This window comes from Lipotes vexillifer, unplaced genomic scaffold (genome assembly GCF_000442215.2).
Source record: "Lipotes vexillifer unplaced genomic scaffold, Lipotes_vexillifer_v1.1 scaffold763, whole genome shotgun sequence".
Taxonomy (NCBI): domain Eukaryota; kingdom Metazoa; phylum Chordata; class Mammalia; order Artiodactyla; family Lipotidae; genus Lipotes; species Lipotes vexillifer.
In genome coordinates, this window is record NW_006770909.1 from 3,440,444 (window position 1) to 3,468,207 (window position 27,764).

Below are 27,764 nucleotides of genomic sequence, written 5' to 3' on the forward strand. Positions count from 1 at the left end.
TTTATGAGGACACACAGGAGAAATTTCTCTCTGTTCCTGATATCAGAAAAGCTAAAAAACTGACTTTTGCCTTATTGACACTACAGTGTGCAACAGATCACTTTTCCTTCGGCCACAAAGATGCTTAAAACAGTCCCCATCCTGCCTCCCTAATGACCAAATATACCCTTCCAAACCACACTGATACTTAATGGAAAGAAGAAAAAAAACACTAAGGATGGTGCTGCTTCACTGATTCTCTTCATTAACCCAATGATTTGGCAGGATATATTTTAATGAAATTAGTATGTATGTGTACACAGGCACTGCATTTTAGAGTATTAAACAAATCAAAATAGCTCTAACGCAACACACACAATGTAATTTCTTCCAGTGAAATACGCAGATGTCTAATGACATTATTTGTGCTATCAGTTAAGAGTGGTATCAATAAACTAATCTTTGCCATAAAAAGAAATCAAGCTGGATGGATTTATAGTTTCAACTCCAATGAGACTCAACTGTAAACTTTTTCTAGATTTAAACATTAAAATACCTTCCTTGAAATATAACTTATTTTAGCTATTGATGGGAGCAAACACACAAAAAGTAAATAAAAATTAAGACTTTGGGTATCTTGATATGTATTTAGGATGGGATGGATTAAGTTTTATATGAAAGACTGTACCCAATATGTAGGGTAGGGTTGTCCAATAAATATAATGCAAGAAACAATGAGGAGCCTATGTAATTTTAAATTTTCTAGTAGCCACATTAAAAAGAAAAAACATGTGAAGTTATTTTAAGAGTACATTGGGGCTTCCCTGGTGGCGCAGTGGTTGAGAGTCCGCCTGCCGATGCAGGGGACTCGGGTTCGTGCCCCGGTCCAGGAAGATCCCACATGCCGCGGAGCGGCTAGGCCCGTGAGCCATGGCCATTGAGCCTGCGCATCCGGAGCCTGTGCTCCGCAACAGGAGAGGCCACAACAGTGAGAGGCCCACATACCGCAAAAAAAAAAAAAAAAAGAGTACATCCAAAATATTACCATTTCAACATGTAATCAACATAATACACTTATTACTGAGTTGTATACATTCTTTTTTTTGGTATTCACCTTCAAAATCTGGTGTGCATTTTATACCTGGAGTACAACTCAATTTGAACTCGCTGTATTTTAAGTGCTCAACAGCAACACATAGCTAGTGATTATCAATTGAACATCTCAGGTCTAGAGACAATGAAAAAATTCATTCGAGTGACTCAGCTGTATATTCTCAAAATATCCTTAATCTGACATACACATAGGTCTTATTTCCCCACTCAAAAATACTGTTTTATACTTATGTTCTATAGGTAAACAATATGAAGAAAATCTTTGAGTTATAACTTTATAAAAGTTTTAATCAGTCAAATAAAACAGAATTTAAAAATATACTCTAAAGCTAAGCAGAGAACACTCTGAAGAAGTCAGTTTCAAAAGCACGAAGTGACAAAAGCTGAATGCTAAGGAAACAGCGCCTGTTCCAGCTCACTCTTTAGAAGTGTTTTAAGCTTTAAAGAGTACACTAAAACAAGCACAAGATGACTGAAAAGATTTTCACTAAAAAACCAAACAAAACAGGTTTTCACTAAAATAATAAAGAAATAAACTGGCAATTATCACATGGTATTTAGATTTATATATAACATACTTTTTAATCATCATAATAAATTATCTGCATCTCACCTTAATGAAAGCCGCTCTCAGTGTCTGAGCTGCAGACAGATTTACTCGTTCTAGCTGCAATAAAAAATTTAAATCATTATTAACATCGATTTTCTTGGAAAAAGCACATTTTTAATATTTCATTCTGTAGTAATCACATTGATATGTTCATCGATTAACAAAAATACTTGCTAATGATTCTAAATCACCATAATTCTTCAAACAGGCAGGCAATCTAAAATTTTCATTAAAATCATGAAAAATTAAGGCATGTATATCAGTCTCTTAATTTATTCCTTTTAAAAAAATACTGTACCTTAAAGATAGATTTTAAGATAAGCACAGAATACAAAATAACATTAAGTCCCTATAGAAAGAATAAACATATTCACTTAAATTTCTGAAAACAGGGAGGGTTCAAGATTAACTCTCAGTGCTCTGTTGCAAATACACGGCAAATTATGTGTGTACTGACTATAAAAATGACCAAAACAAAGAAAATATCTATTACTTAAGATTCTTTGTATTTACTACCTTACTCTTTTAAAATTGCTTTTCAATCCCCTCAGTCAGGCATTAAACTGAGATTAATCTTTTTTATTAATTAGCAAATAGCACTGATAAAAGGTTTGACAGTTAAATTGAAGACTGTGGATCATCTGGATTTCAGAGATGCTTTTATCTGTCCTCTATTTTTTTTTTAACCAGGATTAAAAAATGGTTACCTAAAATCATGAGTCAAAAGTTCAAATGCTTTTAATTCTTATATCGAATGTGTAAGGTTTACAATTCTGAAAGATAAATGTCCTTATCAGACACTATATAAGTTGCTTTTCAGTGAGCTGAAGGCATGCAATTTCATTAAAAAACTCCATTTTTTGAAGAGTTAACTGCCAGGCTTAAAATAACTAGCTTCAGTTAAAATCAGATTTCCTTAGGCCCTAAGAATTAGGCCAGTTAACTCAATCAAACTCAACATAAATATTTTTTATTCGGGACAATATTAAATGTTCAAAAACAATGTAACCTTTGTAGATTTTTATGCAAGTAGAATATTTCTACAAAAATCTCATGATTATATATCACATCATACAATAAATATTCCTTTCAATTCCTTAAGGCAATGAAAATGTTTCCCTTTATAAATGACATACACACACACCCCCCTAATGAATCTCCAACAGTTTAAATCAATTTATTTTCTAAACAAGACAGAAATGCTAAGAACCTTATCTCCTTACGAGTTATCACCTTAAGCAAAAGGCAAAAACAACAAAATCTGCCAAATAATCTATCTCCAAAAATAAACAATGGGCCATTTAATTTAGTATTTAACTTGGCTCCTACAAATCTTGTAAAATCTAACATTGCCCTTGTGGGTCAAAGGAAAGACACAAGGGGACCCAGGTAGGCAAAAACAGCAAATAAGCAACTACATAAGGTAGGTATATTAATTAACGAAGGTGTATTTCCCAAAATTAAAATTTTCTTCTTCGACCAAATTCATTTAATCACAATAAATCCCAATGAATAGTAAAATAACAATACAGCTCTTCTGATCTCAAGTTCATGTTGTGCAAGGGAGGCAGGGGCAGACAGCAGGATGAGTGTTTCCTCCCAGATAGGAACCCATTTCCTTGTTCGGGTTACACCACCCTCTGACCTCTTCTGACAAGTCAAAGGTCTGAGTCAGATGTGTGCCTTCAAGTATTGGCATTATTAACTCATTCTGTACTGCCCTGACTGGTATGTGAAATGGTCAAGGGAAGTAAAAGAGGCCCCAAAAGTCGGTGAAGAACTATAAAATTGGTCAAGACAGACATCTACATCTCTAGATTTCTAGATTAAGTTTACATATATATATATACCTTAGGAAAGACAGAAAGGTCAGACTTAACGTACTGAATCAAATCTGTGAGCTGTGAAGCACCTGACCAGAACTCTGCTAGGAGTCATTTGGGGATACATTATTTACCCACAACATCTTGCAATAAACCCACCGGGCTTTTTTACTCATATGATATCAACACTACCCAGGAAGTACCAGGCACAGAGGCACATACATACATTAAAAAAATATTCTGAATGAAACTTAATCTTTCATCCATAAATTTATCTAAATTGTTCTTGAATCTACTTATAATTTCAGCCTGTAATACTCAGGTAGCAAGATATGTTTATACATGCCCTATCAAAAAGTGCTTCTATTTTAGGCCTCTTACATGTGATAGATGATTTCATAATAAAATCATGTTCATCTTACCTGTACCTTTCATGACAGTAACAGGTTCTGGTAATATACTAATAACAGCTACCATTTACTAAGCACATATTATGGACTATTATATAGAGTATTTTTATAGAGAGTATCTCTTAATCCTCATAATAAATCTGTAACTAGCTATCAGCATCTCCATTTTACAGAGGAAGAAACTCAGTTTGCATAAATTTACCCAACATAAAACAGCTAATAAGTACAGAGACAGGATTCACACCAGATCTGTCTGGTTCCAAAACCCATACACAAGCCACTCATGCTATCCTGCCTCCCCGTACTCACCCTTTCTGGACTGGAGTCTAACCTATTACTGAATCTCTTCAGCTACTTAAGAACGAACAAAGTCCTGAGTTTCTACCATGTGAGAGAAGTTAGTGTGAGAGATACAAAGAAACAGACTATAGTCCTGGAACCCCAGAAGATTAATTTAAGTAGGTAGCTACATGGAAACTGATGGGATCACTGTCAGCTAAAGTACAAAGGAAAGTACGAAGATGAGATCTGAACTGGTCCTTGAAGAATGTGGTCCCTTAAAATCATCTTTCTTAGTGTTTCTTCAGGGTAACACAAGGGGGCGTAATGATATTATGTCAGTTTGGAACAGACAAATAATATCCACTTTGTTTCCAATACTTTTACTAATGGGTCCAGTATTTTTCCAACTTTTGGGATAATGGTCTTTGACTAGGGTATGTTTAAAGAGCCAATGCAATCATTTTTCAGTGGTACCTGATAGTGCATACACCATGTTTTAAGTCCAAAGAAGGAGGGGGCATATGATAATGGATACTGGGACATGGAGAGGCACTCCTGGGTCTCTGCCATGTAGAACTTCTACATCACAAGTAAAAAGAGTTTAAAAAAAAAAAGAGAGAGAATCAGGGTGAGAGAAAAGGGCACGTAACATTTCCCCTCACCTAAAGAGAGGGAAGTGCAACTGGAGGGAAATGACAGGCTGGGTGAGCCCAACATTAAGGTCTCACCCCAACCTCACATTCTGCCTACTCTCAGTTGTGTGAACTCCTCCTGCAACTGACTCTTCATAGATTTTGAGAGCACTTAACTATTAACTAATTGCAAACTTGTCAAATTTAACTTTCTGGGTCATTTATAATATTTTAAAAGCTTGTAACTAATTTTGATTCCACAAAGAGCTCATTTATTATATTGCTCCCTCCAGAAATATCAGTTCATTCCTACACTTTATTTTCTAGTATCAAGCTGGTTTCTTAAACCCGTAATTATAAAACATATATCCACTTAACCCTTTGGTTTCTCAAGTTTTAAACAGTCTTGCATAAAATCTTTCAGAAGTTTTTTGTTTTGTTTTGTTTTTTAGGTCAAAATAATTAATTAGTTGGTTCCAAATTGTCTATAAATCTTTCTTCCTCAAAATTAGGTATATTTTCCACATGCTGATATCCCTTACCCTTCTTCCCACCCTCCCCCCGCACCCCCACGAAGATTATTGATCATGTTCTTTAAAAAGAGTTAAACTGAGCCAAGAATAAAAAGAATAAAAACTCCACATAACACCTCTTGTGATTCAAATGATAATGAGGTGAGTTAGGTCAAAAAAAAGGAAAAAAAAAAAAAAAAAAAGCCAGAAGAAAAACAGAAGTAGATGGAATCAAAAGGCCACCCGTTAAATTTTATGAGTCCACAGAGAAGGCAAAATGCAATCATCTGTTTTGTACAGATTGATATTAAGTCCAGTAACTGGTTCTAAAAGTTCCTGGCGTTGCCAAGTTGTCTGGAAAAAGGTAACCAGAGCCATCTAACTAGTATAAAAATATTCCACTAAAACACTGCCTACAAATGTGCAAAACTCTAGGGTATGATGGCAATTTTGGCAGAAAATTATGTGGAAGACTCCTTAATAATAATAGCTAATACTACTAATAGTACATGCCTGGTATTATTCCAGGCACTACAAAACATCAACTCATTTTATTTCCCAGAGTTGTGAGTATTAAGTAAAATATTGTTTATCCTCATTTTGCAGATTAGTAAACTAAGACAAGATTATATAGCATAGTAAGTGGCAGAGGAGTAAATCAAATGCAATGCAAAATATTAACTATGATGGCTTCTCGATGGTGGGATTGCAGGTGAAACCCATGCCTTCATTGTGGAGAAGTGTGTATTTACTATGCTCAAAATTTGAGGTTTGATTTTTTTCAATAGGAAAAATTATATTTATAATTATATTTCACCTTAGAACGTCCCTTTAAAGTCATAGGAAAAGAAGATACATGATATGTCTTTTCCTGGAATGAAGAACTGAACCATATATCTTTCCTCCTCCATATACAAAGAATCAACAAAAGATAATACAGTACATAAAAACCTGATCTAAGACTTGGCATGAGGTTTCTATAAACTCATTATTCCATCATGCAACCAGGACACCTATTTCACAGTACATTTACAACACATGCCATATATTTGGACTCTGAACTCTGCAGCAGCTGATTAAACGAGAAGCTTACTCCTCAGCTGTGCTGGCATAGCTTCATTAAGTTTAGCAAGCATCTAGGTCCCAGAATGCCATAAATAACTTTCCCCTATGAGCTGCAGTAACAGTACTAAAATTTCCCCAGGTGTAAGGATGTCCTACTACCTAAAAATCTGTTCTGCAAAATGACTTCTGGGCTACGATTGTTACTATTACGAATGTAATATTAAGGTGAGAATGCAAGATTTTTAACTCTCACAATACACTGTGGATAAAACTGAGTGAATCAATTTAGCTTCAGAGTAAACTTTACCCCTACTGTGGTGCTATTTTCTGTAAAATTAATTTGACATCCATTTTATCTTTAAATCTGCAAAGCAGAGAAAAACAGAGCTAAACTAAACTCTAATTTCCCCATGACTATTTATAGAAAAATCCATGTTTGAACTATAGTTAAATATTGTTTAACTGATTAGGTATCTTATTTAAGATGGTACATTAATACACTAGAATTTCAGAGAACAATGCTAGTATTTAAAAAAAAAAAAAAGCTTGATACCATGACGTTAGATCAGTAAATTCAATGTGAGAATTAGATCCTGACAATTTAACATAGTATCTCTCAGTCAGCCTCATCCAGACATTTCATTTTCAAATTTCACTTCTAACAATTAGTTCTTGAAGCAACTATAAATCATTTGGCAACATGTTCTAATTCTGGGCCCATTAACCCATGTATGTTTTCAGATCTCAGATTTCTGGAACAGATTTACTAGTCCCTTCATAGCCATTTCTTTTTCTTTCAAATTAATTTTTTGTACACATGAATCAATGATAAGAGGTATACCAGTATTAATACCAACAATTCATTTTACCAGAATCCCACATCTTTTATAACAGTTTTCCAAAGTCAAGATTCAAATAAAATCATTTTACCATATGTAGGAAAAGGTCACTCAAATTGTTAGGATAAAAGCTTTTCTCATTTCTCCCTTATTAACCAGAGGATCAAATTGAAGTTCTGCAATGTAAATTGCCCTCCCTTCAAATAAAGACTCAAAATACCAGATAAATATAGAAAATGCCCCCAAACAACTTGATCCAATAGCCTACAGAGTTAGCTATATAGACATGAAAAGAGGGAGCCCCTCTGGGTGGAACTGTCATGATGGTTCTTGAAGAACATGAGAAGTTCAAACACTAAATGTCAAGATAGGTTACTCACCTACCCTTCAGTGACCCTCTCCTTACCTCATACCTGGTACAAGAATAATTAAATAGTTAATAATGTATTTGCTTAAACATCTGTGTTCCCTCCAACTCTTGGGAAGAAGTATGCCGACTTTTTCTTCTCCATATCTCCAGACCCTTGCTGAGTACTTGACAAATTAACAGTTGGCATTATATTCACTGAACAGCACTGAAGCACTTGCTTCCAACAATAACTGTAGTCTTGCAATGACTGGGTAAAGTGTTAGAACAAAATGGCAGAATTACTGGAGCGTTGGCTACAGCTGCCAGAGATGGATATAACCAGCCCTAAAAGAGTGCCTCCAATGCTACCACGGTAGCAGGATAATAGGGACAGGTTTTCAAAAGATGCCTCCTCCTTGCTTCCTCTTTAGTAAACTTCTCAATTTCCTAACCACCCAGCTAGGTGTGGTCATAAATCTAAACTCTTGCCAATGAGATGTAAATGGAAGTCTTATGTAGGACTTTCAAAAAGGTTACTTTAAGGAAGCTGAATCAGCTGGAAATAACTCCCCACCCCCTGCTCCACTTTTTACCCCTTCTAGACAACAACTTAAGACAAAATAGCAGCGGCCATCCTACATACTGAAGTGACCTTGATAATGGAAGGCAAGCACTAGGATGATGAAACACAAGATAGGAACCTGAGTTTCTGATGATACTGACTCATAATACTACTACTCCTGGACCACTTACCTCCAGAATTTTTTATGTAAAGAAATAAACTTTAAAGCAAAATAATTTCACATATCAGGATATCAGTTCACCATTAAAAGGAGGGGAGTAATTATCTCTAAGGAACTTCCAGTTCTAAAATTCTCTACATACCTTAGCATATAAACTTAAAAGAAAAACCTAAAATGTATTGGTATTATTAAGTCCTGGAAAATTCCTCAAATAAAAAAGCAACTATATATTCTCTAGATACAAAGAATGGTATCTTCCATTTATCAGTAAAATTATGTTTGTTGCTACTGACTATAACTCATTAGGATATTTTTGTGCCTGCTCTTCTGGCTGCCTAAAATGTGCTAATCCCCAACTCTTCAACACTCTAACCCTTATTTATCTCTTTCAGATGTTAGCATATATGTCTCTTTTACCAGTGAGGCCTGTCCTGGCCCCTAAAATAGGTCCTACCTGCTATTTTATTTAACACACTTAAAAAAAAAAAAAACTTCCTAGCACTTACCACAATTTTTCATTTATATAATTACTTGTATTCTTTTGTTCAATGTCTCTCTCTCCCACTATAGTGAAACCTCCAGAGGAGGAACAAAAAATCAGGGTTCTTCCCTCGATGTTTCATGACCATGCCTGGCACAATGCCTAACACACAGATGGAGTCCATTTATGTAAGTACTTATTATATGAAGGAACAAACGAATGAATAAATGAAGCAAGCATTAAGGAACTGCAGAGATCATATGAAGCAATGTTTACTCACTTACCTCATTAAACACAGGATACATGACTGCATAGAGGGGCATAGAAACCATGGAAGTGGTCTCAGCTTCATTCTTCATCTCTTCCATTGTCATCCTCATTCAAAAGCCAACTACAGTAGAAAAAGCAGTGCTAAAATGCAGAGGAATCTTCATTCACTGCAGCCTTTCTTCTCTTTTTTGTGATAAAAGAACAGGGCACAAAACATATGCTGACCTGGTTAAAGGGGACAAAAGAACAGAGATTTACTATGCTAGAATTAATAATAAAAACTTAAGGTGTTTAACATTTTCATTAAAATTCTTTTACTAATTGTTCATTGATTTTTGTCACCTAAAAAATAACCAAAACATAGCAAGCATCAAAGATTTAAGGCAAAATTTTAAATTCTACCAAATGTAATCTATTTGGGGAAAAAATTGACCTAATTTATTAATTAAATAATTCACTTAATATTATTTAATTTTGCCAGTGGCATTTTTTGAATCTTTGTCCAAATCTGACACAGAGACTAAGAAGAAAAACCCACAGACACTGGTAGTTTGGAAGTAAAATATCGAGAATTCAACAGTATAAGAGAGAAATTTTGCTTTGAGGAGTTGAAGAAATGTGTCGCTTTCTAAGAGAAAGCAACTGTATTTAATTCCTTCGCTAGGCTGAAATATGAGCCTAATTATAAAGTGAAAGAGTAACAGTAGTAACATACCTGTATATTAAATGATATACATGTTAAACAAAAAGCCATTAATTTTGAATAATTTCTACCATTTATAGAGCATTTTCAGATTATAAAACATATTTCACATGCATTTAGTCCTAATAACTTACCTTAGAGTAACTGTCATTCTAATTTTACAGATGAAAATGTAGACTCAGAAATGATAAATAACTTGCCAAAGATCACACATGCAGAGGCCTGTGACTTGATCCCTGTGCTGTGAATCCAGATCTGACACTCCCAAATCAGAAAATAAAGTATGAAGTGAAAACCCAGAACCTCATCTACCCAGCAAAATGCCCAGAAGTTACTCATTCACTGAATAAATAGATGTTTAGCACTTACTACATGCAAGACACAATGGGGGATGAAAAAGGTGTGGTCTTAATCATTAAAACATTATCTGAGCCAGACTGTGGAAGACCTAAGCAGTTTGAAAGCTACAAAGGCCAGTACTCATAGCTTTAAAAACTTCCAATAACCTGTCCCGTTTGAGAACTGCTTACTATTCTTCCATATATCCCTACCAGTGAAGGGGAACTCAACACTTATTTAGCCTTATTTCTGGTAGTTCTAAACATGGAAAGTCTTTCCTGTTTCTGAGCTTAAATCTGCTCCCTGACTTCACAGAACCAAATAATTAAATAATAAATAAAAGGAAGAAAAGGCCAATTCCTAAATTTTATTCTATAGGACAAGAGAAGATCATTACTTAATGAGACAACTGGACTTAAGTAGACTGCTTTGGTCATAGCATTAAGGAAAGAATGGAGGAACAGAAGTTGAAGGCAACGAAAACTTAAGAAATCTAGTGTATCTAGATCAACAGGACCTGAATAATAAGCAAGAGCAAGCAGATAAATATCAATTCTGGCCCTGCTGTTCCTATTTGATTACTTAATAAGCCATTTGGTAATCTGCTTTTCCACTTAAAAATTAACTGTGAAAACCTTTTCATAATAAACTTGGAATAAAGAAGAGGGGCTGAAGTGCTGTCAAAATGAAAATGATGGATACTGGATGTACAGTATAAGTAGTAAATAAAAAGCATCAGTATCTATGAAAAAAGAAAGTGAAAAATAGCAGTACAGGGCCAACAACAGAACTTGAAGAGCTATTTCATTTTTTTTTTTTACCACATCAGTACAATACCACAGTATTGTACCACATCAGAAAATTTTCACTTAAAATATTTATGATTTAAGTCAACTGTCTCTCCCTCTGTATATATACATTTATTTTTATACATATAAATATATATATATTTATTTCTTGCTTCTTAAACTAACTTTACAGGACTATCAGCTATTATTTGTCATCAAAAAGATAATATTATAGCAACATTATGGGCTACGTAGGTGGCTGGCCCACTCCACACTTAACCACCTTTTTAAATATTGTTCCTATGGGAAAATGTTCCAAAGAACCAATTTACATCTGACCTTTTCAGAACACACGTTCACAAGCTGGGGACAAACAGAGTTTCATTAGTGTTTACATGAGATTAAAAATCAACAATTCCAATAAGGCTTTTTAAATATTAAATTGTTCTGCCAATTTTAATTCAACTTCAAGTTAAAATATGTTGTCATTCCTTCTACATGCTTCTTCATTTGAAATGGTTTAATGGACAACCTGCCAATTACTCCAAGCCACTCCAATGCCAAACTCAGTCTTAGGATCCTGTTTCTGCCCTGCACTACCCAACCAACCCACAGGAGTCTGTTCATTTAAAGAACTATACTTGGGTGTATCTTAAGGCTCAGAATCAGCATTTCCTGAAACAGCCTCACTTTACTCCATCTGGGCACAACAGAGCCAAAGCTACTTACTCACAAATAAAATAAGTGAACAAAGGGAAGTTCTTGGTATTGGTGTATGCAGTTCTTGGGGAGAAACAGAAGCTTCCTAAATAAAGTAAACTCTACACTTAAAAAATATTTGTAGGCAGGTCTATTTGTCTTGTTTTTCTCTATAGTGAAATCTAGTACTTAGCCCCCTTACATGGTCTTAAATTCTTATAATCCCTTTAATTTCCCTCCCTAAAGAGGGGAAGTTTTATTTATTTTTGTTGGCTCTCCAAACTGTCCATAATATTTAGCTAAAAGAAGTTTGTTTATTCTAGCAGTAAACAGAACCCATGAGTTCATGTTACAGTTTACAAGTGTAGTTCTTTTTTCCAATAGCCATTACAGTCAGCATAGCAGGTACATAGTAGACACTTTATAAACGTTTGTTGAACGAGTAAATCAGTGAGATAAGAGATGGGCAATTTATAAGTTGAATCAGTCTTGCTAATACTTTTCAAATATCAAGCCTAGCAAAACAAAAACAGACCCAGAAATCTAAATAATTTTATTAACCAAGTCTGGACCCAGTTACATTTACCAGTTTTTACTTCTTTTGGCTACCCCAAGCTCTTCCTACTATAGTAAGCTAAGAGAATATAAGCATCAGATAACTGCAAATAAAACCAGAATTCCAACAGAAATTTACATGAAAACCAAATAAAACCAAAGAAAATAAAACAGAGATTATAAATTCTAACGTCTCAATTTTATTAAGGCTACCAGGACGTGATCCTAGGGACATAACTGGTGTATAATTTAATAGTTCACGAAATTCTCAAAGTGCAAGCATCTCCAACATTGGTTAACCTTGCTTTACACATAAGAAAGATCCTAAAAATCACCCAGCTTTTAGCAGAAAGCAAAACTTTTTCTATGAGAAAGAGTGGAAGAGTGGTGCAGTTTCCAAATGTTGGATGACCTAAGGCATCACAATCACTTCAGGGCCTATTAAAAACACAAATCCCCAAGACTACTCAACCAGAATCTCCAAGAAAGGGTCAAGGAAGCTGTATTTTAACAGCCAGCCTAGATGATTCTTGTGAACAGAACCGGCTGGAAATCACTGGTATGGAAAGAACAGTGGCTAGAGTCAGAAAAAAGAGTTGCAAAGGCCAGTCTTGAGACATAGGTAAAATTAAGTTTGACTCAGTACCTGAGACAGGGGTTTTTGGTCCTGACTTTGCACAAGTTTCACTTAATCACTGACCTTGTTTCCTCATCAGAAACAGAAAGGGGGTAAAAATTATATCATCTTAAAGGCCATGGTACTCTAAAATTCAGTGATAATAAAAATTTATTACTGGTATCTCCTAAAGGTTCCAAAGTAATCTCGTGGGAAATTTTTAAAAAAGAAAAAGATCTCATCAGATCTTAAAAAAATTCACGAATTCCAATAAGGAGATCTTCTTCAATAGTTGGTTGATTCAGGGTTTCAAATAACTGACAGCCCCTTGCTTTCTCTTAAGCATCTGGCATCACGAATCACACCCAGAAACTGAATTTATTCCAAAGTGGGTATAGATCAGTCTGGCCAATTCACATAGCTGGAAAGGTGGGCATCTGACATCACAACCTACCTTTTAGGGCCTTCTCATGCCAAAATATTGTAGCCACTTCCAAACAAGAGACAAAAGGTTTAGAGGAGGAAGCTAGGAAAAAGGCAGGCAGAGGAACAGGGTAAGTAAGAGATCCTACTTAGACCAAAATGAGCTTGAACCTTCAGGATACACCTACATCTCTCTCCTTCCTCTGCAAATTATATTTTCTATAATTCAAGGTCCTCCATTCTACAGTTTTCTTCTTGAATAAGGTAACGTGGAACTCAACCTCCCTGAACATGCACTGCTGTCAGCTTAGTATTGATAGAATTTTGCATTTAGGGACCTCTAGGAACAATCTCTTCTTAATGGTAGGTGTAATATATTACATTTTGCCACTCTATCTGTTTACATGTATCATTTTTTTCTAGGCTTCTACAAAATAATAAATGCACAATTTGTGCAGAGAGATGTGAAAGGAGTGTAAGAATGATCTGAAAACATGGGCTCAAATCCTGTCATTATAAACCATCTTGTCTCTGAGCAAGTCACTTGACCTATCTACGCTGTAGTTTTTTAAGATGGACCAAAACTGAGCTGTATACTTGAAAGTGATATAATCAGACTGAAAGATGAAGTAATTTCTAAATCAAACCATAAAGCCTCTATATTAAATCACTTTAATTTACTAAGTTACTAAGCACTGTATTTTTGCACTTTTAAGTAACTATTTAAAGAAAGTATACATTCTGCAAAGAATTATCACTTCACTGGAAGATCTGATCTCAGTCAGATTTGTGAAGGCACCTCCTCTGTTATACCACAATTTCCAGGAATCGGATACCACCAACTGTTTTTTTTTTTAAAAAAAAAAAAAACAAGATAAAAAAGATATAATCTCTAATATCTCTGTACACACGACTGACCAAACAAGCATTTACTGAGTTATTAAGAAATAATAGAGGTTCTAACTAAAACAAGATCTGAAAATTAAGATGTTTTTGAAAATAGGTAACACTGGCAAATTAGCACACAATGACCCACGAAGGAAAAATGCCTAAATGTAAAATTTAGCAATTCAACTCCATTTACTTTATCATTCTTTGTTAAACTCCATATAGCTTTCACAGACAAGTGTTCCTTAACTATTAAGCAGATCTGGTTCTAAACATATACTTATAAATCAGTCATTTAAAACTTACTGTTTATTTTTCTATAGAGGGTTAAGTGAGGGTTAAGGTTCTAAGAAAGACTTCAAAGTTCACAATGTTACCTAAAGGAAAACAGTAATAGGGCTGTTTGAATTATACAGTGCCCACCCCCACCAATCCAGTTTCACTTACTTGAGGTCAACTGCGGTCCAAAAATATTAAATGGAAATTTCCAGAAATAAACAATTCATAAGTTTTAAATTGCTCGCCGTTCTGAGCAGCATGACATAATCTCACACCCTCCAGCCTGAGACCCCCAGCCATAGATATCGTCTGCTCCCAACATGCAACCATTGACATCATCATGCTTGATGATCCTCCTTCTGACGTATCATCAGAAGGTCAATAGTAGCCTCGCACTACATCACAATGCCTACATCATTCACTTTGCTTCATCTTATCACTCAGGCATTTTATAACCTTGCATCATCACAAGGGTAAGTACAGTACAATAAGATATTTTGAGAGAGACCATATTCACATAACTTTATTACAGTGCGTTGTTATAATTGCTCTATTTTATTACTAGTTATTGTTAATCTCTTGCTGGGACTTCCCTGGTGGCCCAGTGGTTAAGACTTCACCTTCCAATGCAGGGGATGCAGGTTCGATCCCTGGTCGAGGAGTTAAGATCCCACATGCCTCATAGCCAAAAAACCAAAAACATAAAACAGAAGCAATATTGTAACAAATTCAATAAAGACTTTAAAAATGGTCCACATCAAAAAAATCGTAAAAAAAATCTCTTGCTAATTTATAAATTACACTTTACCACACATATGTATGTATAGGAAAAGACAGTATATAGAGGGGATGGTACTATCTGAGGTTTCTGGCATCCACTAGGGGTCTTGGAACCTATAGCCAGAAAAAGGGAGGGCCTACTATACTCAGTCAACATTAACAGCACTGTCATTAGTGAGGTAAGTGACAAGCATAGTGATTGTAGAACCAGACTCGACTGGAATCAATCCTGGATCTACTACTTACTAGTTCTGTGACCTGGGGCAAGTTATGTAACTTCTCTGTGCTACAGTTTTCTCATCTATGAAATGAGAATAACAATAGTATCTGTCTCTTAAGGTTGTAAAGATTAAACAAGTTATTACAGATAAAGTGTTTAGAACAGTACATGGAACACAGTAATTATTTAATATTAGCTATTATGATTAAGTACATTTTAATCTAGTATGACAAGATCTCTTTCTAGAGGTCAGGTCCTCTGTACAATCAACCATCTAGCCAGGGGAGTCAAGAACTCTTGAAAACCAGATAAATGGGGTAAGATAAGTAAGTGATTGTAAATCTTAGAACAGCAGAACTGTTTTGTTTTTCAAATAAATTCTTTTATCAAATCCTAAATGTGAGATAAAACACACTCAACTGTGCATTTATTCAATACATGTATTAAGTAATAACTATGGTTTACCAGCCCTTCCTCTCACAGGAGCCCTTAAACACCTCTCTCCACAATTTGAGAATCACTGCTCTAGGGACAATCGCTACACAAGCATTATGAACAAAGCATCGTAAGAACAGAGGTGAGTGGTCCGAATAGTAAGGATAAGGACTGGCAAAAGATATCCGGACCCAGATTTTTTCCATAATTCAGATAGTTCCAGATCTCAATTTCTCATCAGTAAATTTATCTGTACTGTTGTCACATGCTCATGCATTTAAGAAACCTAAACGTTAAGACCCTAAAATTGGGGCTTCCCTGGTGGCGCAGTGGTTGAGAGTCCATGTGCCGATGCAGGGGACATGGTTCATGCCCCGATCCGGGAAGATCCCACATGGCGCAGAGCGGCTGGGCCCGTGAGCCATGGCCGCTGGGCCTGCGCATCTGCAACGGGAGAGGCCACAACAGTGAGAGGCCTGCGTACTGCAAAAAAAAAAAAAAAAAAAAAAAAAAAAAAAAGGACCCTAAAATTTTAAAGCGATAACAACCATTAGTATACATTACTATATATTATCTAGTCCAATCTCCAAATTTCACAATTTAGAAATAAAAGTCCCCAGAAATTCACATTAAGAAACTAGTCACAGATATTTTAAACAAATATGCAATTGAGCTACTATAACCTATTGTACAGGACATCTTAGTCTGCCAAACTGATCTACTTCTAGGCTCACCTGCCCTGCTTTTTGTGTCCTCCACTGGTCCCGCAGCTGAGAGCCAAGACCCCCAGACTCCACGCAGAGTGTTTGGAGATGGAAGCCAGTGGGAATGTGGCTCTGATTCAAGGTCGCCCTAGGGTACTCAGCAGCACAAGTTTGTGGATCTTCCATTTGCTGCTGCTGAGACCTCTGACTCACTCACTTTAAAAGTTACCTGCATCATGTCAGTGTAAGAACCTCCATATTTGGGGGAGTAGCTTCTTAATACAGAAATCATAAAATGGACAAGAAGTAATTAGGTTTTTCTACAGATGGACAGTACAGAGCAGTAGGTAAGTACTTAGATTTGAAACAAAGGTCTAAGTTTGAATTTTGCTCAGGTGGGTGATATCATTTGTTATTTAATCTCTAAACTCAATGAGAAATTACTGGAAATAACGATTGAGGTACTCACCTCACAGGATTAAGAGTACAAAATGCATGTACTCATTACACTGTCTGACACACAATAAACATTCAATTCATATTATTAGTTATTAATGTTTTATTCAAGATTCTATGAACCTGACATGGCCTCAGGACTGGAACTAGGGTGAGGCAAACCAGATGCCTAGAGCACAAAATTAAGCTCTCACCTGCCTGACAGAGAGTGAGCGCCTTCTTAAATTTTGTACCCTAGACCCTCCCTGCCTACCCTAGTCCTGTCCCTGCACAGCACACACAAGGATAGCCTAATACTGATATAACAACGTCATAAAGGCCACTTACACAGCTTTTTTTTTTTTTTTTTTTTTTTTTTTGCGGTACGCGGGCCTCTCACTGTCGTGGCCTCTCCCGTTGCGAAGCACAGGCTCCGGATGCGCAAGCTCAGCGGCCATGGCTCACGGGCCCAGCTGCTCCATCGCACGTGGGATCTTCCCGGACCGGGGCACGAACCCGTGTCCCCTGCATCGGCAGGCGGACTCTCAACCACTGCACCACCAGGGAAGCCCCACATAGCATATTTTTAAAACCTTTCTCCCGCACTTGCCAAAATGGAGGCATATATAAATTACTTGGGCCACCCAAAAAAGTTACATATATCACCCAAAGCAAATTACATAGTTTAGGAATCCTTAAAAGAATGTGATCATCAAATGCAAGCCTGTGTTAAAATTACTTTTTATTCTCTTAATGTACATAGAGCAATTTAATAAAGAAAGCCGTGGCCCAGAAGTAGGCTCAGTAGCAGAGTGAAATCAAGATGTGATCAAAGATTTTCTCAAGATAATCCATAAAGGGGGATAATCTATATGGGAAAACCAAAAGATAACAGAATCAAAAGGCTTGCTACCTCTGAATTAGCTGATGGGAAATGGGAACAACAAAAATAGCAACAACTGGCTTCTAAGATATTTCTGCACAACAGGTTCAGGGAAAAGGATACATGTCTCTTTGGTTGTGACAATCCTCAATTTTTTTTCCTATTCGAATGCCTAAATTTTTGTTAAATTCTGGTCTGAACAAAATTCAAATGAAAACGTTTGTTGGAAGGCAGGAAACAAATCTGTTCCCTTGAATGTGTTCACTTATGCCCATAAAGTTCTTAATCTAGTGGTTCATGAATTAAATAATGCCTAACTGAACAGTCATTTAGCATTTAATTGAGGTACATCTTTTCATTTTCCTTTTTATTAGTATTTGTGATGTTTTAATTTCTCAAATATAATGCTAAAGCTTTCCTTTAAAACCCCTTAGAAATTCAATTAAACTCAAGCTCTCATACTGTCCCTATGTTCTGTATGCTTGGAAGCACAATTTAAGGAGACTGTACCACATGGGTCAGGCTTACAGTGCTCTGTAACACTTACAATCTTATATACCTACTATCTTACTTAACGACTCCTTACTGCTTAAGGTTCTCTACAGTATGCAATGTATATTTTCTTTACCTTACCTTATCAAATTTCTTTGCATCACAACACTGCCACAAAGCACTTAAACGTTGATAAAATTATTAGCCTCAGATGATAAATGGACTCTGACTCATTTGTTTAACCGTAGATGCTAATAAGGACAAGATTCTATCATGATGATGAACTTTAACCTCACCTTTAGCTCCCAACTGATCTCAGATAAAAATTCTATTAGTCACAAGAAGAAATAAGGGAGATAGGATGGTATCTGCTTAAACCATACGTACAATTCCACCTGACCTTCACTTGCAAAACTGTAATTCATTTTTCAAGGAAGCACATCAAAATTAAGGTAGGACCTCAGAAATCTCTCAAGTTTTGAAAATACAGCCAAAATGCCAATTTTATTACCAACAAAGGTATCCACAAGTATCTACTTCTGAATAAAAGACCATATTCAAAATGCTTTGTAATTAAATCAGAAAGCCTTGCGACAACGTGAACTGACATAGGGAGCAGCTGAAGTCTGGAGGCCACGTCTGATTCATTTACCATTCCCAAATGCCTTTGGTTGCAGCAACCTAATGAAGTCTAAGAAGGCAGCAGATGTGTAACATCTTAGGATTTTGTCCTTCCTGAACTCCAAATTCCACTGGAGTTCCAGTTCATCCTGAAGACAGGATGGTTGAATAAAGCAGGAAGGCATGTTTCAGTGCCAGGGACCAGAAGGCAACTTAGAGAAACTATTATTTCCCCCCCTCCTATCAGCTCTGACTCAAAATTATCAAATGAATTGATGCATGTACAAGTACTTAATATATCAGAATGGCTAAATGTCCATATGACGGTCTTTCCATTCCCTACTATCCACCAAATTATAAACACTGTAGAGAAGTTTTATTCTGTTCTCTATTTTCTAGTACCTAGCTCAGTACTCTATATAGTCAGTCTACATCAGCAGCAGTGTTAGAGATGTGATGATGAAAAGCCAGATATAGTCCATGCCCTCGAGGGTGTGCAGTCTTGCAGGGAAGAGAGACAATAAAGAAATACATGTTAAGCTGCCACTTCACATAACTCCAGGGAGCATACCTGTGTCATACTATATACACACTTTTCTATGCAAATTCAATGAACATGCTGAACAATTTTTTTTGAAGAAAACAACAAAAAAGAGAACTATTGAAATAGGTAGGTGATCATAATTCCATTCCACGCATATAAGCCCCAGAATGAAAGAGATAAAGACATGGATCTGCTGCTCCCCCCCACCAATCAGACTGAGAGCCATAGTTGTCCCTCACAATGAGCAGCTCACCACACTGTGATTCCACATAATCACACTGTGATTATGTATTATAATGTACATATTTCTTTTCCAACATGATCTCTGAATAACAAGTTAGATACCTGATCCAGCACTCAAAGGAAAAGTAATTCTATTCCAATGCTAGAGGAAAAATGTGTTGACGCTCCGTTAGTTTCCAATGTGGTAACTTCCTAAGTGTTTTTTTTTAGAGTAAGCTTGAAGATAAGTAATTTTTGCATGCCACACCGACCTTAGCATCTAAGATACAACTTTTCTGTAACTGCAACTCTAACTGCCCTCCAATGGCACTCAATCACTAACATCATTTTACTGCCATGATTAAAAATATGGTGTCTTAACTCGGCCAGCATAGATTCAAATCCTAATTCCAAGCAATAAGTGGTTGTGTGACCTCAGGGAAGTTACTTAGCCTCCCCGTACTTTAGTTTTCTCATTTACCTTGGGGATAATAGTGCCTCTACATCATAGGGTTGGTACAAAGAAGATTTAAGGCAACTTTATACATAATATATATTCAATAAATATTTGATAAATGAATGAACCAAAGTATCATTATTATGCAATCTAACTTACTTCTGGTAAACTTATTTCCAAAGGACTGGCCTAAGTAAACAGTAGTGACTACCACTTAATAAGCTCTACTGCTGTTACCCAATAATTCATAAGCTTGCTGATAAAAAATCCTCTTTTCTTTCTTTCTTTCTTTTTTTTTAATAGCAACACCTGATTCTAGGCAACTGCATAGTGAGACTGAATATTTATTTCACTTTTTGGGTGGTTAAAAAAAAAAAAGATTATACATACCAAAAATGTAAGGGTGACCTTGAAAAATAAAACTAATATTATATTACATCCAAGATGCAATTAATTGTATAGCTAAAATGAGAAAACTGAATTCTTCATCTTCATACAGACGAAAATGGACCACCAAACTACACTGTTTACCTTTCTGCCGATAAGTTATTTCTAACTGCTACAATAAAGATGCTTTCACTTTTTACATTGTGTGTGTGTGTGTGTGTGTGTATGTGCATGCGCATATTGCTAAAACATAAATCTCTAAGACTGCAACTTTCTATAACATTTCAAATGCAATAATACACACCATTGATGACACTATTTAACATCTAAATCACCTGTGCAGTTTATATTATGGAAAAAGATTGTTTATCATGGAATTAGCTTAAAATTCTTGGCATACATTACCAATCATATCAACCTTAATAACCCAACAAGATCTAAGAAGCAGTACTTCAGTTCTGTCTTTCACATATTAGTATGCTAGGTCAATGTGAATTTTTTATCCAAGATTCAAACAACATAGCGACTTACTTTTTAAAAATTAAATTTAGGACTTATCAAAGACTTACATTTAAAAATAAAAACTGGGAGTTTTTATTTTTACCAAGTTTTAAAGCCAAATATCAGCAATCACTTTTCGACAATATCTTGTGGAAGAGTAAATTGGTAAATTCACGAAGGCAGGCAAAGCTACAGCAACAGAGCTGTTCAATTTATTCTATGCCATTATTACAGTACTGTGAAAGATCAGAGGATTTGTTTTCAGGACCAAAACCTGACACAATTTTTTCCTGAATTTAGTCTGCATGTTTTGAAAATAATATTTTTACTCTCATAAGTATCTAGGTTAAAGCAAATAAGATACTACCATAAGACTCACTGAAATATGAAAACTTTCAAGAAGCACAAACTATAAGCTCCTTTGAAATAAGTACTACTCAATTTTACAGTCACCTTGCCTAAGGCAGGTGATACTAAAGGTAAAAACTCAAAGCAAGATACTGTGGTTAAAAAATGAAACAAAACAATAAAGAAAAAAGGAAAATGCATCAATTTTGTTGAGGACAGAATGAGATACCATTAGGGAAGAACAGAATCCATTGAAAGTTAGTTTCTTCCACATCTGTATTCTGTTATAATGAATGTTGCTTGCAAAAGCAGGATAGTAACAAGGTCTCCAAAATGCTGTTATACAGAAATTTTGCTGTAATAGAAAATGATTCCTTTGCCATGTCCACATAGAAAACTACCCTGATTTTACAGACCTCTAAGAAAGAACAAACATCTTTCTACAATTTATATTAAACTTCTGAAAATAACTCCTTTTTATTCAAAGGTAGGGAACATGTCTCCTTTATTAATTTCTGTATGTCTGCCCCTAGTAGAGTGCTGGAGGCACTGTGCATGAAAGCACTTACATTTGTTCATAAATTCAGCAAATAATTACTGAGCAGTTAACTTTGTGTCAGACACTACTGTATAAGTAGTGAGGTAAGGAACATGACAAATGAGGGCCCTGCTCAGGTAGCTTACAGTCTAGTGAGCGAGACAGACATTTACCAAATAAACACAGAAATAATTAAGTTCCTCTTGTGATGATGCTACAAAGAATTGCAAAGTATGGTGAAGATATAGTGGGAACTTACTCTAGTTTGGGGAAGGAGGGGTCAATGGTCAGAGAAGGTTCCCCTGAGAAATAACATTTAAACTGAGACTTGAAAATTAACTAGGAGTGGGCCAGACTTGGGAAGGGGAGGGGAAGCAGCCCAGGCAGGAGGAGGTAACACGTACAAAGGTCAGGAAAGAGCTTTTGTAGGTAGTAATTGGAAAGCACGGTAAATGAGAAAGGCTGGGGTTAAGGATGGAGAGCTAGATAGAAGACAAGAAAAACTGTGAGCATTAAACAGAGTAAGAGGGTAACAGTATTTGAATATGTAAATCATTTTAAGTCTTTTTCTCATGTAAAATAAATAATCTAAGGGAACTGAGTCTTTATTCCACAATATTAAATATCTATAGTCAGAAGACCTGGATTATGCCTTGGTCCCACCAGTTACGAGCTGCGTGATCTTGCACTTAACCAATCTGAACTTCTTTATTCTCTTTGTAAACAGGTACTCAATTATTTTACCTACTGGGAAACACAATGATAACACAACAGTCCTATTCTTACAGATCTTACATCCTTAAAGAAAAAAAGATCATGTATATGGGACACAACCTAAGCCCTATAAGAGATGAGGTCCAAAAGTTCACACAAGGCTCCTGCAAAACCCAAAATGACAATAAATGCGGACATTGGTGAACTGCAAACTACTATAAAAATACAAGCGTACACATCATTCTGTGAGCCCTAAGTTATTCAGTGTGCAGAGCTCCAAAATGACCACAGTACTCCAGCATCTGACTGAAAGATGATAAATACAATAGAAACATTATCCCACCATTCCGTTACTCACCGTTCGCCATTGGTGAAATACCAATACTATAATGAAGCTCAGAGATGAAGAGCAGTTGGTGTAGAATCGAACCAAGGACAAAAACTAACACTCAGTAGACAAGTGCATTATATTAATTTTACTAATTTCCAAATTTTCCTGACTTTTGGTTCAAAAGTCATTCCACAACCTCCTAACTGCATGTCAATAATAAGAACTCATTTCTCACTTCCTCCAACAAAAAGCAAATGCCTACACGGCCATATAGAAAATACTTTCACATTCTTGCTTTCCCATAACTGACTCATATTCAGTTTATGGTCTATTTAAACGACCACACCCTTCTAATACAGCACTGAGCCAGTTACCTCCACATAATTTTCCATTTGTTCAGTCAGTCTTCCTTCCTTGTCTATTGCATTACTTACTTATGGTACTAATTACTTTTTATTTTACTTCATTCTATAGTATCATACCTCCCTTTCATTTTAAAAGTCATATTAATTTCCAGACCATCTGAGTTTCAACCAAAGAGGAATGTAAGAGTATTTCTGATCCTATAAAGTGTTTTTGCATTCAAAAGTTAAACACATTGTGGATAATTTTAATAATTTCAGAGTACATTCAAAATACTGCATATTTAAATGGTCAACTTATACAACAGTAAACCATGACTGATTACCTGCTATCAGTAGATACCCGATTTTTAGCTATAAACTTATCAGGAAGAGATCTTAATGTCAATGAACATACTCCTAAAATTCTATTAAAGAACTGTCTAATAATAATATATGTGAACTGTAATTATAATTGGTCACAACAATGGGTAAGACTGGAACAAGCACACTGCTTTCTGCTCAACATACAACACAAATGTCCATTTTTCCATTCTTTAATATAAAATAAGGATGAGTTAAAACTCATAGATGATGCTAAGAAAAATAAAATATACAAGAGCCTGATGTTATTAATTACACACACACACGAGCCAAGAAAATGAGGGGAAGTAAATAAAAATCAACAAAATGTGATGCTACTCCAAGAAATGCAACGTATCTTCTTTTCTAGTAATGAGCACAACTAGAAATAAACTCTTTCTTGCTGCTGCATTATTTGAAAAAGTGTAAAATAAGTTTCGTGAAAGAATCCTAATCCCATTGTTCTCAGCTGAGAGTAAAAAAACAGAGTAAAGACTAAGGTAGGAAGGGAAAGGAATATCTTTCACCAGTAAGGATGAGCTGTATCTTTACCTGACTTTCTCCTGTCCCATCAACTACCATTTAAAATGGCAGCACAGTCCATCACTTAATATACCTCTAATAAAAGGAAAAAATAGGTAAGTTAAAACTGATTCTTCTTATTTTTCCAACAGGTTAGAGTGCGTCCTTTTCTTTTGCTGAGGAATTTCTCTCCAGCTCAAAAAAACTCTTCACCTCACAGATGGCTTCTTAGAAATACCTAAAATGCATTACTTTGCAACTTCCTCCACCCTCTTCAAAAAAAAAACAAACAAACTCCCTACTCCTTTCTGGTGCGGTAGCTCCGACGCAGAAGCTGTATTACAACTAGATTAGATTCAGACGATCTGTCCCTACGTGTGTGACCTTGGGCACGTCATTTATCCCCTCAGTTTCCTCATCAGCATCCAACTGTGAATGCTCTTTGAAAACAGTAAATATATCTTAGGAATTACATCTTTATAGCGTTAAGCTTTTCTACCTTGGGTAAAATCACGTCCTTAGAGGGACCACGTCATGAAACTGGTACTGAATCCGTAGGTCTCTGTCAACATTTGACTCTTTCTTCTACAGTTCTCCTCTTCCCTCAAAGGACATAACCCGAGTCACCTCAAAAGCAGACTCCAAGCGCCCCTTCCTTCCTCCACTCCTTCCCTCTCCTATTTCTAAAGCAGGGGGAAAACAGCAGCCTCATCTCCCCGCCCCAAGCCACACCTTCAGAGGACCCCACCCCAGGCACATCCGCCCTCTCCCTCCTCCGGGGGCACCAGAGGCCAACCTCGCCCTTCCCCTCCCGCCCCCACCTAGAGGAGACTTCCTGGAGGCGTTCAGGCCCGAGCAGGGCAGGCGGCATTTACAAACCCGCTTTACGCCACTCGCGTAGGGTAACCTCGCTTACGCCCATAGGGCCCCGTTCCCAGCCCCGTCCGCTCCGCCTGCCAGAACCAAGCCCGAGTGCCTCAGCCACGACCCCCGTGTGACCCCAGAGCTCGTCTGCTCCGCGCGGGACTACGGTGACTGGGACAGAACAGCCACACCTTACCGGCAACTGAGGCAGTGACTTCACTTGCCACCTTTGGAGCCCTCTTCAACTCCCAGATCAATTCACTCCGGCGACGCCGGAAGGACCCGAGAGGAACCAGGCGTTGTCCGGAATCCTGCCCTGCCGGAGTCGCGCAGGGGCCTATGGGGACTCGTAGTCCCACTCGCCGGTGTTGTCGGCAACTCCTGCATATGCAAGACTACAATTCCCGTCAAGCCATGCGGCGGAGCCTTAAGCTATGGGTGGGGACACTTTTAGCCAATAGTAGGAGAGTTCCCTGTCTTTGCGGGAGGAGGTGAGAAAAAGAGAGGGTGCACGGAAAGAAGAGGAAGGGAGGGGTGAGCTCTCACCTGCGCCAATCAGGATGCAGGGTCGGCCCGGCAGGCGACTCACCCATTGTGGGGGCGGGCTAGCGGAGCCGAGGAAGGAAGGGGGGCGGGGGGAGAACTCCAAGTGGGGAACGTGGGGCGGCCGAGCTGCGCGGGCGGAGAGGAAGCCGCGGGATAATAGGCAGGGTGGAGGGAGGGCGCGGTGTGAGGATTCACCCTGGCTGGAGGAGCAATTTCCCCGAAAGCGGCCAAGCACCAGGCACACCGAGCGGCGAGACCTGCGGCTCAGGCAGGGATAGGTTGAGTCTGGGCTCCTCGCGGAGGTGCCCGGACGGGGCGGGAGGCTGCTCTAGGTGTCAGGCCACTGAGTGAAGGGAGAGGGGTCCCCGGGGAAGGGAAGCGGCAGAGCAGCTGCAGAAGTGCGGCGAGCGCGAAGGTACTAGGGCAGCAGCTTCCCGCCGCCTTCAGCCAGGGAAACAGCCGGAACAGCAGGGGGAGGAGCAACAGCTGCCGAATTCGCCAACTAGAGGAGGGGGAGGCGGAGCTTAGGTCCCTGTAGCAGCAGAAGGCGCAGCCTGGACTGTAGTTTCCCGGGAGAGAGGAGAGCAGGAACAGGAGAGGAGCGCAGTCCTCGGAGCCTCTGCTCCAGCATCCCGCCAGGGGTTGCAGGTGTGTGGGAGGTAAGCGTGGGTGCCTCTTTGGGCGTCTCCTCTTCCCGGGAGAAAGCGTCTTCCAATAGGAATTTTATCAAGGCACAGCTAAAAAGAGTCTCTGACTCGGGTTAGGGAACTGGTGCAAACCCTTTTAGGTGAAAGATGTACGTTTTTGGAGTTTGCGGGGGGATAAAAAGCAAAAGGTGGCTTGACTCAGGGTATAAAGGGCGTGGTTGGTGTTTTGGGTTTGAGTTGTACCATTAAAATTATTCTGGGAAATTTTAATATTGAGGAAACTGCTAATTGAGGGCAAGGTGGATGATATTTGGATAGGTGCGTAGCTGGTAAAAAACAAAAATTTTGTCACTGATAGAGAATTACTTCAGAACTGTTTCACTAGGAAAATAACTTAGCATTCTTCTTTACTATCTATCCTTCCCGTTGTTTTATCAGATTGCCCTGCTACCGACCTGTTTTCCAGGGTGGTTATACTGCAGGTTCCTAGAATTGAAAGAGATGTCCATTAAAGAAGGAAATACAGTCAGGAATAATCACGATGCCTGAACCTATCAGAAGTATAACTTTTGCCAGCAATAATGTAAAAATGTTTTTTAATGGAGACACTTCGCTTTCCTTCCAGTGGCTTTAAACTATCGGAACAAAGACTAGGACTCAGCCTACAGTGGGAACGTATGGTGTACTTCACAGCTGCTCCTTATTCTCTCATTTGTGTCTAGTAATATTTGTACATTTTAAAAAACAAAAGTACAAGAAAAGCTGTGCAAGGATCTTTTCTGTTTAGATAGTGTATGCTAAATGATTTCCCTTAGTATGTGTTATGATGGGCTCAGGCTTAACACATGTAATAGTGTCATAAAATAATAGTTTATTCTTAGTATTAAACCATGTGTGATTTCTTTGAGTGTAATTAAACACCAATAGGTGAAAATGTTTTAATACTAAGATGAAAGTCACATCTACCTTTGTGTAACTATGACAAAATTACAGCCTTTTTTTAAAGAAAAAAACTGTAAAAAGCTATTTGCCTAGTTCATTTTCTTTTTCTTTTTGTCACAGAGGTTCTCCAGATTACATGGCTTTTAATCATAGTAGCATATTGCAGCACATTTTGCTCTGAAATGCTTTCCTTGTGACAGTTGTATATTTCAGAGTCTGCCTGAATACTTTAATCTGGGTTTTTGTTTTTGTTTTTGAACTAGGGTCAATAAAATGGAGTAATTACCTTCTATTCTTGTTTGTTTTGTTTTGTTTTCATGGTTTGCTGATTTACTCATGATTTGGGGATTTTATTTCTGTGATACAAAATTCCTTTTTGAAAAGAAATGGCTGGAAAGAATTCTCTTCATAGCTTCCAAGTTCAATCCTACTGAGTGCTACTACTGATAAGCCTAAGTGACTTATCAATGTATATACTCCAACACTCCCTCCCATACCCTCACCCACTAGAGGAATATATAGGGGGACA

At 37.3% G+C, this 27,764-nt stretch overlaps 1 protein-coding gene across 2 annotated transcripts in view; it reads right to left on the bottom strand.

The window, feature by feature from the left end:
* PDCD10 (programmed cell death 10) overlaps positions 1 to 25,384 on the bottom strand; it is a 39,582-nt gene extending 14,198 nt beyond the window's left edge. The window contains exons 1-3 of one of the 2 annotated variants that reach the window (XM_007446425.1): positions 25,297 to 25,384; positions 9,123 to 9,333; positions 1,706 to 1,759 (exon numbers count right to left, since the gene is read on the bottom strand). In XM_007446425.1, the coding sequence (XP_007446487.1) occupies positions 1,706 to 1,759; positions 9,123 to 9,218 (150 nt within the window). In that variant the 5' untranslated portion in view covers positions 9,219 to 9,333; positions 25,297 to 25,384. Of the gene's footprint in view, positions 1 to 1,705; positions 1,760 to 9,122; positions 9,334 to 24,750; positions 24,911 to 25,296 lie in introns of those variants that run through there. The other variant, XM_007446426.1, reaches the window with a different exon arrangement.
* Between the last annotated feature and the right edge of the window lie 2,380 nt (positions 25,385 to 27,764).